Raw genomic sequence first — 15,865 nt, 5'->3', positions numbered from 1 at the left:
GGCAGAATCTTGGTTAAAATCCTGGCTCTAACAGTTAATAACTCTCTAACTTTTCCAAGGATTTGAACCCAGGCCCTATGCTCTTAAGTACAGCACTGTATTGCCTCTAGTAATTTATTACATTCAAAATGTCATCACACAACTGAAATCTTAATTTCTGTTGTAAAATCAGATCATTTATATCCAAACTTTAGTATTTTATGAGGTAATTACAGCTCAAAATATTATTACTTGCCCAAAGTCATATAACTAAAGAGTGTTGCTTCATACTTTGCTTATATGTAAGTGTTGTTTTTATTGGACAATAATTTGTTTGAATTATTATTGAGCTTGTAGTTAGTTTTCATCACCCATGAGTTAGTTTTCATCACCCATGATATGACGGGACTAAGGACTAAGAACTAAAATTAAAACATGTCCACCTGCGTTGTTCTAGAAGAAATCTCTAGAAATAGTCCAGAGCCATAGAATTCTGAGGAATACACATTTAAAATCAGCAGCTTACACAGTATTATATAGGTAAGATACTGAAATCCATTTTAGCAAATGTTGAATTTGAAATGGAGATAATATCTATGTGGAAATTTAAATTCAGAGTTTGAAATTAGGTCCAGTATCCCCAGAGGGTGGTCAGGGCTAGAGATTTAGATTTTGAGTTTACCAGCTATTTTATCTGTTTTATAACAAAGCCTTGTAAGACTAAGTGGCTTCAAAGAACAAATGTTTTTATTTGCTCACAGTTTTGCAATTTGACCCAGGTTCAGCTGGGCGGTTCTTCCATTCTCACCAGTGGTCGCTGATGTGGCTGCACTGAACTTGTGGATTGTTCAGAAGAGCTGGGTTTAGCTGGCATGCAGAGACAACTGTCTTTCTCCAGAAAGTCTCAGAGCCTTTTCCCTTGCCCCATGGTTTCTTCATGTGATCTCTAGCAGGTTAGCTGGAATTTTTACATGGTGTCTTAAGACTCCAAAACATACAAAAATCAAGCTGCCAGAACTTTTAATGCTTAGTCTCAGAACTGGCCCAGTGTCACTTCTGCTGTATTTTCTTATTTAGAGCTACTCACAAGAATGGCCCAGATTCAAAGGGAAGGTGACTAGACAAGGGTGTGAATACTAAGAAGCCACCAATGTAAAAGCCTGCCATGACTGTCGTTAGGTAATAGTTGAAGCCTTAGGAGTGGTTGGACAAAACCATACAGACAGCATGGCTAGAAAAGAGAACCATGGCTAGGATCTTCAGAAATACCTGAATTTAAGGTAAAAGTGGAAGAAAGGTTAGGAAATGATTTAATAAATAGTGGTTTGAAGACCCTAGATAGCTATAGTCATTAACATCAACATCCAAATACCATTTATTGCATGATACAGTGTGGGAAATAAAGGGGAGTCAAACTGGGTCCTTACACTTGAGGAAGTAGTTGCACAGCCCTTTTGTTTGTGAAATTTATAGTCAAGTGATGAAAGCACTTTGATAAATCATTATGAATCTGTTTAGTGGACACTGTGAAGGTGAAGTGGAGGGTGTTTCCAGAATGTATGACCTAACATAGTCTCAGGAATTCAGAACAGCTTCCTGGAGGAACAGATATTGTTAATATAGTTTGTTGCATTGTGCTAGTACATAAAGAGATGCAGCTTTGACCGTTCTCAACTCCTCCCAGGGAATAGATGTATATGTGATGATTTTGGCAGATGCTAAAACAAAATTAGAAATAGATTTGCTAGGTGGCAGCAGAGCCAATTTCACTTATTTTACATGAAATCATAGGATAATATTTATCCATTTCTCAATATTACACATGTTTAAGGCTTGAATTGAATATTAGTATCTCCTAACTAAACTAAATATTAATATGTCCTAAACTAATAGGAATATTAAGATCTCCTAACTAAACTAAATATACTGTCCAGTATATTCTGGAGAGCCCATTATTTATTTTGCCTTTGTAACTTTTTCTAACATAATTTATTGATCTAAAATTTATTCTTAAGTGGGTTGTTTTTTTTTTTCATGATTTTTATTGCAACTTTAAGAAACTACCTTAGTGTGTGGCTTGATTTGATTTCTTTAAATTATCGCCTCTTGAAATTTGGAGTTTAATATTGGTAACTTCTGAATAATAAGACATGTATCACATGATAATCTTCAAAGGCAAGTTGTTGATTACTGATTAGGCTTTATCATTAAGTGCTGATTAAGCTGACACTTTACAGTATTTTTTTTTAAATCTTAGAAGTAGAAACAATCAAATTGTACAGTTGATTATTAAGTTCTTTTCTACCCATAGCCCTTTCTGTAGGGGAAATTCTTTATTTATCTCATTGACAGAACTCCTTTTGTTAAAGAGGAGCCAAGTTTTAGTGAGGATAAAGTTTTAATAGCTCTCACTTAGGAAAACCTCGTATCACATTCATAGTGCCGCTACCAGTAGCCTCTCACTATTCCAAATAAGATAATCAACTTTCAGATCAGACTCTTAAATCAACATTGTTTCCTGTAACTTACTGCATTGTGTCCAGCTGTGCTGTCCTGTTGGCCCTGCATGTCCCCTGTCCTCCAACCTAAACTTTAAAATGTTTCCTTCAGCTCTTGTCTCATTTTAGTCCTTCATGACCTTGTTACTCATTCATTCATTCCTCCAGTCAGTCATACCTTTCCTTCATTTTTTTCTTTTGAGATTGAGTAGATACTGTGTATCAGGCATGATACAATAATATGGAGATTAATAATGAGCAAGATAGACATGGCTCATCCTTTCCTGGAATGTGAACTGTAATAGAAAATAGATATTAAGAAGTCATTAAAAGTCTGAATTATAACATTGTATTCAGTAGCAACCAACTATAAATCCACAAGAGATAGTATCTTGAAAAAAGTGAGATGTGGAAAGGCTATTATGCTAACATTTGTGGTAAAAACAATTTGAGGGGGTGTGTAAGCACTCATTCGTATTTATTTATAGAAATACTATTTTGCATTAATTATTCAGTTTTTCAACAGATATTTTTATCAGGTGTCTGCAGTACAGCAGGCACCGTTACACATGTTGGATGAGCAGTAAATGGGACACAGTCCATGCGCTTAGGAAGCTTACATGACAGTGGAGGTATTGGGTTTAGATTTTAGATTTTTTCAGAAACCCATATGTTTATGTCTTTCAGTTTTGATAGGCCTTTACTCCGGACATTTTCTCATTCAGGACCTAATTTGCCATCCCATCTAAAATTGCAAATAGACTCTTCTCTTTACATTATATCCATTTCCCCAGCTTTATTTTTTCTCTTTAGTACTTATCACTATCTAATATACTAAGTGTCTTTTTCTCTCACTCAAAGTGAGAAGAGACAAGATGGAATTTTTAAATTTTTATTCATTTCTTTCTTTTCAGTGCCTGGAACAGTACCAGATACTTAGTAGGTACTCCAAAATAGTTGTTAAGTAAAACATGAAATATATATTTCCAGGTAGTAATAACTGTTGTCTGAAAAAGTAAAAAGATTTTGAATGGATTCCATCCATGCATTGTGAATCAAAATTTGTGCCCCAATTTTTATCAGTTCCTTAGGTTTAACAAATCATCTCTGATGAAATAAAATACGTACATAGTTTGAAACATATGGTATTGCTTATTTGTATATCAAAAATTGTCAAGTATCAGCAATTTCAGATGACTTGACCTAAAATGAAAAATAATGTGCCATTTGAATTATGCCTAAATTAAGCATAGCCAAAGAATGATTTTTTTAAAATCTTTTTTTATTTTCAGCATAACAGTGTTCATTGTTTTTGTACCACACCCAGTGCTCCATGCAATCCGTGCCCTCTCTAATACCCACCACCTGGTACCCCGACCTCCCACCCCACCCCCGCCTCTTCAAACCCCTCAGATTGTTTTTCAGAGTCCATAGTCTTTCATGGTTCACCTCCCCTTCCAATTTCCCCCAACTCCCTTCTCCTCTCTATCTCCCCATGTCCTCCATGCTATTTGTTATGCTCCACAAATAAGTGAAACCATATGATAATTGACTCTCATGATTTTTAACAGTGATTTTCAGTGAGATACTCGGAAAGTATTATGATACTAGGAAAAATGCAAAAGAACTATGTGAACAAAGGCAACTGAGCTAAACCCAATTACTCTGAAGAAAGACTTCTATATTTAAAACGTGTACTGAACAGCCAGTTGTATAATGAAAAGTGCCTGGCTTACCATATGTTCACAGAGAAGTTTTACAGAATTGTCAAAAATTTAGATGTTGCTCTTTGCCTAACTGTGCATTACAAATGAATAAGCTAAAGTATAGAGAAATCAACAAACTTCTCTAATATCACAGGGTGAAGTCAGTATTTTCACCCAAGTCTCAATGCATCTGCAAACCATCCATGATGGTTACAATCTTGAGTCCTGTTGTTGCCTCATTTTGTTTAAATTGGAATTCTTTTGAAAGGAAATATATTTTTATTTATTTTTTTTTAAAGATTTTATTTATTTACTTGAGAGAGAGAGCATGAATGAGGAGGTCAGAGAGAGAAGCAGACTCCCCATGGAGCTGGGAGTCCGATGCGGGACTCGATCCCGAGACTCCAGGATCATGACCTGAGCCGAAGGCATTCGTCCAACCAACTGAGCTACCCAGGCATCCCAGAAAGGAAATATATTTTTAAAGGGTTTTATTTATTTATTCGACAGAGAGAGATTACAAGTGGGCAGAGAGGCAGGCAGAGAGAGAGGGGGAAGCAGGCTCCTCACTGAGCCACCCAGGTGCCTATGAAAGGAAATATTTGAAAGGCACTCTTGAAAAAAGTTACTGTTTTGTTGACTGACAACTCTCCTAATAAAAATATTTTTAAAGAGACTAGATTAGTAAGGACTAATGAAATGTTTTGAATTGATGAGGCATGTACCTTTATTCTCAAATCAGCGTGATAACAATGTTTCAAAATACTGAGCTGAAACTAGTAAGGTTAAAATGACACTGTGTAACTGATCTATAAATTCCACCTTGAGAAAAGGTAAAGGACTCAGGTAAAGATTTTGAAAGAGACTTCAGTGGCCAAGACAAAGTAATCTTTTAATCAGCAAATATTTATAGTTTGCCTGCTGGGTTCAGGGCATTCTTCTAGGTGGTAGGAATTCAGTAATGAACACTATCAACCAACTTTACTGTACTAACTTTTATTGAACACACCATTCAGCAGCGTCCTCGTTCTCTTCAAGCACATATGAAACGTTCTTGAGAATAGACTGTATATATCGTAGGCCATTAAATGAGGCTAATAAATTTAAAAGTGTGTTCTTCAGTTACAGTTGAATTAAATTAGAAAAGACAACTATCATATGATCTCCCTGATATGAGGAAGTGGAGATGCAACATGGGGGGTTAAGGGGGTAGGAGAAGAATCAATGAAACAAGATGGGATTGGGAGGGAGAAAAACCATAAGTGACTCTTAATCTCACAAAACAAACTGAGGGTTGCTGGGGGGAAGGGGGTTGGGAAAAGGAGGGTGGGGTTATGGACATTGGGTAGGATATGTGCTATGGTGAGTGCTGTGAAGTGTGTAAACCTGGCGATTCACAGACCTGTACCCCTGGGGATAAAAATATATTATATGTTTATTTAAAAAAATTAAAAATTTAAAAAAAAGAAATCAGCAACACAAATGTGAGGAATACTTTAACTATTGGAAATTAAATTAAATTAAATAACACACTCCTAAATAACCCATAGGTCAAAGAAGAGAAACCAAAGGGGAAATTAGAAAATGTTTTTAATTGAAAATAAAATCAGGGCACATGGATGTGTAAGTGGGTTAAGCCTTTCTTCGGCTCAGGTCATGATCTCAGGGTCCTGAGATCTAGCCCTGTATCTGGCCTTCTGCTCAGGAGGGAGCCTGCTTCCCCTCACCCCACCCCACACCCACCTGCCTCTCTGCCTACTTGTGATCTCTATCAAATAAATAAATAAAGTCTTTAAAAAAAAAAAAAGAAAAGAAAACCAAAACTTGTCAAATTATGGAGAGCATCTAAGGCAGTACTAAGAGGATTGTAAATGCTTATGGAAGATACGATCTAAAATCAGTTATCCAAACATCAACCTCAAGAAGCTAGAAGACTAATTCCAAGTTTAAGTAGAAGGAAGGAATTAGACTAGAAGTTAATGAGGGCTACATCTAACAAAAGAAGTGCAATATCTATACACTGAAAACTAAAACTTACTGAGAGCAATTAAAGAACATATAAGTAAGTGGGGAAACACCATGTTTGTGATTTGGAAAACTCAGTATTATTAAGATGGTACTTCCCTCCAAATTTACCCGGAGATTTAATTCAATTTTTAGCAAAATCCCAAGAGGACTTTACATGGAAATTGACAAACTGCTGCTAAATTTATATGGAATTGTAAAGGACCTGGAATGGCCAATTTTGAAAAGGAAGAACAACTTTGGGGAACTTATAGTACTTGATTTACATCCCAAATATAAAGCCACAGTATTCAAGACAGTATGGTATTGAATTAAGAATATGCATGTAGGGCGCCTGGGTGGCTCAGTGGGTTAAGCCGCTGCCTTTGGCTCAGGTCATGATCTCAGGGTCCTGGGATCGAGTCCCGCATCGGGCTCTCTGCTCAGCAGGGAGCCTGCTTCCCTCTCTCTCTCTCTCTCTGCCTGCCTCTCCATCTACTTGTGATTTCTCTCTGTCAATAAATAAATAAAATCTTAAAAAAAAGAAAAAAAAGAATATGCATGTATTAGTGGAAAAAATAGAAGTAAAGGTGCCAGTGGGAAAAAGAGAGTCTCTTTAACACAGTGCTAGACTAACTCGATATCCGTATGTAAAACATATATATATAAGATTTTTGTATAAAAATTAACTGAAAATGGATTATATAACTAAATGTAAACACTAGAACTAGAAAATTTCTGTAAAAAAATACAGCTACCAAAAGGATCTATAAAAAGAAAAAAATCTATAAATTCACCAAAACTAAAAATGTCTACTTTTTGAAAAACACTAAGAAAAAAATTTTATTTATTTTTCAATTTTACTTTTTTTTTTTTAATTTATTTATTTTAGGGAGAGCTCATGTATGCTTGAGCAGGGTTAGGGGCAGAGAGAAGGGGACAAGCAGACTCCCTGCTGAGCGTGGGACCTGATGTGGAGCTCCATCCCAGGACCCTGAGACCATGATGTGAACTAAAATCAAGAGTGAACGCTTAACCTACTGAGGCAGCCAGGAACTCCAAAAACAATTTTTAAAGGTTACTTAGAGAAAACATTTCCAGTCATGTCCAACAGTAGCCAGATACATTAAAAAAAAAAAAAATTCTTACAACTCAATAATAAGGAGACAAGCCAATTAATAAGTAGGTAAGAGACTTGAATAGGTATTTCATTAAAAATATGTCAATAACTAATAAAGCATATGAAAGATGCTCAACATTATTTGCCTTTCGGGAAGTGCAAATTAAAACCACAATGTGATTCTATAATACACTTACTAGAATGGCTTTATTAAAAATAGTGACTATCAAATCTTGAGGATGTGAAGAAACTGCAATCTCCCACATTGCTGGGGATGGTGTAAAATGGCTTCGATACTCTTGAAAACAGTGTGGCAGCTAAACTTATACTTCACTCTGCAACCCAGTATTTCCAATCCTAGGTATTTATCCAGGAGAAATGAGAACATATGTTCAGATAAACACTTGCAAGAAACTGTTAATAAAAGGCATATTTATAGTAGCTAAGAATTGGAAACTATGCAAACATCCATCAGCTGGTGAAGAGATAAACATAGTTCGTTTTGTCCAGACAGTAGAATATTGCTCGACATATTGCATGAAAAGTTTTGGGTGTACCTATATGTGTTAAGTTTATATGGAATTTCTATAAAAAGCTTAAGGACCAGAAAGCAGATCAGTGGTTGCTTGAGGCCAGGAATAGGAGGGGAGATTGACTGCAGAGAGATAATGGACATTCTCCAAAACTGGATTATAGTGATGGATGTCTAATTACACAATTTACTTAAATTAATCACATTTATACTCTGACATATGCATATGCATATGTTTGAGGGAGAAGGGAGGAAGGAGAGAGGCAGGGAGGCAAGGCAGGAAGGAAAGAAAATCAAAAAGGAAGAACATCAAACAGGGCTCTACCGGAGATCAGTTAAATACACATCTCTGGGGAGGAAACCAGACCCTCAGTAGTTTATAAAAGTACCCAAGTGTTTCAAGTGCATCCAGTATTAAGAACTTCTGCCCTAGATGTGCTCTTTTCAACCCTAGGCTAGAGAGCCACTGTTACTGAAGAGAAAGACCTTCAGATGCTCTGAGGCCAAAAAGAAAAAAAAGAATCGCTATTTTAGGCTTTTCATTCCTTGGCTAGAAAATCAGGATAGTAATACTTGCTCAGTGTATCCCACAAACTTGTTTCAGTCACAGTTAGTGATGGTAGACACTTTGTAAACTCTGCGGTAGCTTTTTGTTATTCTGTCCAACCTTAAGGATTCATCTGTGGAACAATAGAGATCATTGTTCTTCATGATAATAAGATCTTCAAATGTCTTCTGAAGTTTCTCTATTCATTGTAGCTTTCAAATTGTCTATTTTACTGTGTTGTAACTAAAGGGAAATATATACTGTTTTTGATCCAAACGTTTCTTGTTTAAAATAGTCATGGTGCAATTTATAAATTTTTCTGCAGTTTTGGAATCTTCACAGTAGGAGGTGTCATACAACCATTCAACAATACTATCATTTCTTAAACCATTTCAAATTATCTTTAGAGTTGAGCCAGGGCATTTTCTTGGCTAGTCTCATTGAAGCTAAGTCTTATGCCTAATCGCTCAGAGCCTGGTCTGATGAATAAAGTGGAAATCAAGGAAGGCAATACATTTTTTGAAAATGCTTCGTGAACATAATTACCTCATTGTTGTCGGTTTTTTTCCCCTTCTGATTCCCCAGCTGACCCTAAGGACCATTTCAAAAAGTTGAGTCTAGAATTGTTTGAACAATGATATCATTGATAGTGTGTAGCCTCCTAAAATGCTTACGTTGAAGGCTAGATTTTATTTTACCATTTAATGTTTAACTTGATTATCAAAATAATTACGTTTATTATTTTGTTGTTTCTTGAGATGTACGTATATATAAAATATTTCTCAGTAAGTCAGAAGATTTACTTAACTAGAATACTTTACTACCCTCATCATCCTGAGATATTTTTCAATATATCGATATTATTTCTTCTTTACATAAATACTATCTTATATTTTATATTGTTAAACTTTTAAAAAGAGGGGATATTACAGAATTTTAAGGACCACTGAGAAACTTACTGGTATAAAATATGACTTTATTTTTATTTTGCTAGAATTTTGATTGCTAATGAAACTAATAATGATCTATCTCTTCATTATAGTTTATATGTTATTTGTAAAATTTGATACAATTAAATGGCACTTGTATTCTGCCTCTCTCATTTTACCTGTATAGTAGATCCAAAATAGGTGTTTGTTTTGGTGAAGAGAGGGCATGCAAGCCAATCTCTTACAAGTTGATGTTATAAAAATTAACAGGAAAATATATAGGGACCCCTGGGTGCCTTAAGTTCATTAAGTGTCTCAGACTTGATTTCTGCTCTGGTCATGATCTCAGGGTCATGAGATGGAGCCCCACACTCTCAGCGGGGGAGGGTGTCTGCTTGAGGTTCTGTCTCTCCCTGTGCCCCTCGTCCTGGTGTGTGCTCTTTCTCTCTCTTTCTAAAATAAATAAATAAATCTTTAAAAAAAAAAAAAAAGAAAAAGAGAACAAATTTTCTGTTGTAATCACTTACTGTTATTTCATTAGGGAGAACTATGAAATTTGAGTGACAATGCTAATTGTAAATCTATTACTCTCCGTGATATTTACATAGAAATTACTTAATAAGTCTTCAATTAACACCTGCCAAACCTGGAACATTTTTTAAATGACTTCATAGTCATTATGGTTAGGGGAGTTCTTTAAAATAAATATTTTTCTTTTGAGGAAAATAAGATTGCTGTAATTACAGGCTTCCATGATTAAAATGCTAATAGAGGGGTTGGGATTTAAAATAAACGTGGAAAGAATGGCATGGATTGAAGGGACACTGGTAACTTGAATTGGCTAAGTGCCAAGTTGGTAAACGAATTAAAAAGTCACTATAAGTCTTAGCAAACCTTAGTTTCAAATGCAACTGGTAACAACAGTGTTTTTCCTTCCTAAAACCTCTATTTAAATTCCTTTTTTATGATTGATGTTTATGAACAGTATTAATATCTATTGCATAAATTTATTTTTCTACTTCATGGTTGTTTGGGGGAATAAGCTTTAATCACAGTATGTTCATCTGTGCAATAAATTGTTTTCTAATAAAATTACAGTTTTCTTAGTGTACAGTTTTCATAGTGTACATACACATACACTATGTACATACAGATATGTACATAGAAGCGTACATATGTATACTTATATACACATACAGACACACACACCCATATAAATTCCAAAATGCTAAGAACTTCTTTTGTGAGCAGACCTTACATTCCTAAGATTATTATAAATTAAAACAAAAAGCTATGTTAAAATACAGTTCACACACTGTACAGTTCAATCATTTAAATTATACAATTTCATGGTTTTTAGCCTAATCATAGGATGGATTGTTTAACCATCACCACAGTCAATTTTAGGACATTATCTCGTCTCCAGAAGGCGACTCCAAACCCTTGAGCAGTTCCTCCCTATACCCATTGCCTGTTCCTCCCCCCAACCTTTAGGCAATCACCCATCTACTTCCTTCTGTATAGATTTGCCTATTCTGGATATTTTATTTAAATGTAATCATACAATAAACAAGTCATCTTTAATGTTCGACTTCTCTCACACAGCATAATGTTGTATGACAACACCAATACTTCATTCTTTCTATTGCTGAATACAACTCCTCATTTGGACGTATCACTTATTATTTATTCATACATCAGTTCAAGGACACTTTAACTGTTGACCCTTTCGGGTAAATAATGCTGCTGTGAATATTTGTGTACATGTTTTTTTGTTTGTTTAAAGATTTTATTTATTTATTTGACAGAGAGAGAGAGCACAGATAGGCAGAGAGGCAGGCAGAGGGAAGGGGGGGGAAGCAGGCTCCCTGCTGAGCAGAGAGCCCCATGTGGGGCTCCATCCCAGGACCCTGGGATCATGACATGAGCCAAAGGCAGAGGCTTAACCCACTGAGCCACCCAGACGCCCTGTGTACATGTTTTTATGTGAACATATGCTTAAAATAATTTTGGATAAAAACCTGGGAGTGGCAATTTTGAGTCATATATTGATTATATGTTTAACTTTTTTGAGGAACGGTCAAACAGTAGCTATATCATTTTTATATTCCCAACAGTATGAAGAGTTCCACTTTTTCTGCATCTTTATCAGTACCTGTTATTGTCTGTGTTCTTTGTTACATTCATCCAAGGGAGGTGAAATGGTACTTCTTTGTGGTTTTGATTTACATGGTCTTTTTAGCTAATAATTGGTAGTGCTTACTCAATAATTAGCATATGTCAGGCATTGATCTAAGGACTTTTCCCTACAGCATCTTGTATTTAATTCTCATGTTTATCCATGTCACATAGATACTTTTTAAAATTAATAATCTTTATTTATTTAGGACAGTTTTAGATACTCCACAAAACTGAGTAGAAAGTACAGAGTGTTTCCGTATAGCCGACGTCCTCACACACAGGCAGCCTCCCCTATTACCGACATTCAACCCTAATGGTACACTTGTTAAACCTGATAAGCTTTCACTGACATATCATTATTACCCCAAGTCCATAGCAGGTTGACTTTTTGTTCTCTTGATGGTGTACTTTTAAGCCCAAAAGATTTAATTTTGGTGAAATTCAGTTTTCTCTCTCTTTTTTCTTTCCTTCACTGTGCTTTGGATCTCTTCTTTAACAAACCATTGCCTGCTTCCAAGGTCAGGAAGATTTATGCCCTTGTTTTATTGTAAGGTCTTTACAGTGTAACTCCTAAATTTATGTCTTTGATCCATTTTGAATTAATATGTGAGATAGGTGGGTAAGGGTTCAACTTCATTCTTTTGCATATTGGTCGTTCGGTTGTTCCAAGACCATGTGTTGAAAAGACTATTCCTTCTCCCATCATATTTTCTTGGTGTCTTTGTTGAAAATCATGACTGTTTACTTTTGGATTCTCAGTTCTGTTGTTAACACCAGCGCCTCAGTGCCTTGGTTACAGTAGCTTTATAGGAAGTTTTCAAACAGGGAAGTATGAATCCTCTAAGCTCCTTTGCTCTACAGACACTCAAATTCTTGACATTTCCCTCTCACAGTAATTTTTTATTTTAAATTAATATTAATTTTTCAATTATTATGATTATATAATCACTCTTCACAGTTGAGCCATGTAATGTATCTTATTTTCCTTTCCTGTACAGTATTCCGTTTCAGCTAGATTCAGTGAATCTTTTTTTATATCTAGCCACAAAGCCTTCCCCCAGTGGCGAAACTCCTTTCAGTACCTTCAGGCACATTAGGTATTCTATCAATCATGGATATGTAAGAAATCTCTTCCAGCTCTTTGTGACCTGTCTAATCCAGAATGGTTTCTCTAGCTTTGTTCTATAGCTTTGGATTTAAAAGACTATTTTTTCATCGTCATGGAAGTTTCTTTTGCCCTTTCTTTGTTGGTGCCTTTAATCTAATTGTCCTTATTTTGGTGGAGCAGATTTGTTAAAATCTTCCTGAAATTTTGAAGGTATTGCCCCGTTGTCTTCTAGCTTTTAGCACTGTTTAGAATTCTAGTGCTCTTCTCATTCTTATTTTCTCTAAAGAAAACCCATATTTTCTCTGGAATTTTGTAGAATCTTCTCCTTATTCTTAGTCTTCTGAATTTTCATGATGATGCACCTTGGTGGGTCTATTTTTATTCTTGTATTGGGCTCTCAGCATGCCTGGAAGCTTGCCTTTTTATGGAGGAAAGTGTTCTTATAGCTGTTTTGTTGGAAATTTCCTTCCTTCTGTTTATGTTCTCACTTCTGTTAGTGCTCTGTAGCTGTTCCTCTTGATTTGTGTGTCTTTCTTTATCTTCTCTTTTATTTTCCATTTCTTCGTATTTTTACTTTACATTTTGTACATTCACTTAGCTTTTTCTTCTACCCGTTTTCTTAATTTTAATTTCCATGAGCTCTTTCTTATTAATGTTCTTATAGTCTCCTGTTCTTTTTTAATGTATGCAGAATCTTCTCTGAGGAGTGTAGTGATCCGATTGGTTGGTTGGTTTTGTGTGTGTGATTTCTTTTTACTGTGTATCCTTTATTTCCTTGCAAGTCACTTTTTTTTCCATGTTGACATCTAGTTCTCATACTAGCAACCTTCCTTGAGATCTTGTAACATTTGTCTGCCTGCTCACATTTAAGGGATAGTACCAGAAAGCTAATGGGAAGATTTGGGTGCATGAGTGTAGCTTGTTGACTCTGATCTTTGTTTTAGGGTGAACTCACCTTAGCTGACTCCAATGTTGGGATTCTTCAGTCGTTCTTCTAGGACTGACCACATTTCCAAGAAAGCTCAATTCTGTTATCTAGCTTGCATAATTCTAGAAGTTATATGGGTGAAGAAGAGTACAGGGTCTCAATACTCAATATACAAGTACATGCTTAATCCACTGAGAATTAACTCTAACCCTGCTCTCTGTTCACTATCTCTCAGGCCAGAGACAGCTTGTTTTACTTTCAGCAGTGAATAAACCACTTGTTTTCTGGACTAGGAAAAGGACAATCATGTACCTCAATAGAATAAGGACTGTCCAGGAGGCCAAGCTGCTCAGACACTTCAACCTGTTTTCCTGTTTCACCTTCATGTTGCTTCCAGTGCCTTCTGGGACCATCAACCCAGAGTCTTGTCAGGGGTTGTAATATAAATTATGTTGCTTCTTCTAAGCCTTCTCCACTGTTTTTCTCAGCTTCCTTAGCAGTCTGTACCAATTACTCATTTGCTTTCCTGCTTTCAAAATTAGTTTCTGTTGTCTCTTCTGTCAGATATTAGTCCTTGTAGATTTATGCTATTTTTAAAATCTCTTTATTCTCATTTTGTGGAATTTCAAGAGATAGTGAAAATGAATGCTTATGTCCAATTTACCATCTTCAACAAAAAAGGGACTCTACTTCTATTTTTAATCTCAAAGGCTTCACAGTTTTTCTTTGACCTTCGCTATAACCCTCACTTGATTTGTTTTTAAAATACACAAGAAGCTGTCTTAAGTGACCTTCATGTAACTGGCACACCAGATTAATGAATGCTCTCCATTCCCTCTGTAAAATACATTATGGATGGCCGCTGCAGGGACCAAAGAGCTACCCTGGAGTGCGTCTGTATACTTCTTCTCCATCAGTGGAATTGTGTGTGTGCTCACAGGGTCAGTTTATTCTCTTTTAAAGAGATAGAAGTTGAAAAGAGTAGTTGATACGTTATGAGTGTGGTCATGTAAGAAAGATATCATGGAACTCTAGTGGGCAACATCAAAAGTTAATGAACAAGGACACATCATTTTAAGGTAAAATGTGTACACTTTATATCATTTTGTTAAGATTGTCTGCTTTCTGTTTTCTGAGTTAAATGAACAAGTGCTACTTAAAATGGTTGCTTAACAGCTTGTTTTTAAATAACAGAAAGTCATTATGCCTTATGGGTCAAATGACTGATTCTGCCCTGTTGCATGCTGAATTTTCACATACTTAACAAGATCATTGTTTTTGCTTAGTTCCAGATGTTGAAGTGAAGGGAGAGTGTTCTAGCTATTATCTCCTGCTACAAGGTAATGACAACAGAAAATGTAAAGCCACATTGATTCACTCAGCCAATCAGATCAATGGCTCGTTTGCACTGAGTTTAATTCATGGAAAGATGAAAGCAAGGACAGTAGAAGCCAAACTGAGTAAGTGTTAATTTTAGGTGGAAAATATTTCTATATTTGTTAGTATATGCAGTTAACTTCTGTGGTTTTTAATGCTTTTATTTTTCCCAAACTCCATTTCACTTTCAATTTACCTTTTATTTCGAACATATTACAGCATGTACAAACAGTTTAGAGTACAGATAATTCATCCATTTTTCATTATACTTAGTATAATTTAGTAGGTCAGCTTTTGATTCCAAAAAGGAAATGTTTAGTATTTTGCACTTATTTATTTTTAAAGATTTTATTTTTTTTACTTCAGAGAGAGAGCTCACGTGTGGAAGCCTGAGGGGGTGGGGCAGAGGGAGAAGCAGACTCTCCACCGAGCAGGGAGCCTGACAAAGAGCTGAATCCGAGGACTCTGGGATCATGACCTGAGCTGAAGGCAGATACTTAACTGAGCCACCCAGGCACCCTGTTTGTATTTCCACTTTATTTTTTTAAGATTTTATTTATTTATTTGTCAGAGGAGAGATAGCACAGTCAAGTAGAGTGGCAGCAGAGGCAGAGGGAGAAGCAGGCTCCCCACCGAGCAAGGAGCCCGATGTGGGACTCGATGCCAGGACGCTGGGATCATGGCCTGAGCTGAAGGCAGCCGCGTAACTGACTGGACCACCCAGGCATCCCTGTATTTTCCACTTTAAACATATAATATTTTTCTATAATTTAGCTCTCATTTTACTTACTTCCTCTCAAGTATCTTGTTCCATTTTATTGCCCTTTTTTTTTCTCTCCAAGTTCCAAGTTTTTCTTATCTATCAGTGTATGCCAAACCACTCCAAAGTTAGCTTAAAAAATGACTATTTATTATTATTTTTCATAGTCCTTTGGGTTGACTGGGCTCAGCTGGAT

At 35.9% G+C, this 15,865-nt stretch overlaps 1 protein-coding gene across 4 annotated transcripts in view; it reads left to right on the top strand.

Annotated features, from left to right (window-relative positions):
• The window catches only part of MTBP (MDM2 binding protein), a 75,559-nt gene that overhangs the window by 22,208 nt on the left and 37,486 nt on the right, over window positions 1-15,865 (top strand). For all 4 annotated transcript variants that reach the window (XM_082721775.1, XM_082721776.1, XM_082721778.1 and 1 more), the window contains one exon: window positions 14,819-14,992. In XM_082721775.1, coding sequence (XP_082577901.1) covers window positions 14,819-14,992 — 174 coding nt within the window. The remainder of the gene's footprint in view (window positions 1-14,818; window positions 14,993-15,865) is intronic.

This window comes from Mustela nivalis (genome assembly GCF_964662115.1).
Source record: "Mustela nivalis genome assembly, chromosome: 2".
NCBI classification, from domain to species: Eukaryota; Metazoa; Chordata; class Mammalia; order Carnivora; family Mustelidae; genus Mustela; species Mustela nivalis.
The sequence above is the reverse complement of the archived record's forward strand: the minus strand, read 5'-3'. Positions and strand labels throughout refer to the sequence as shown.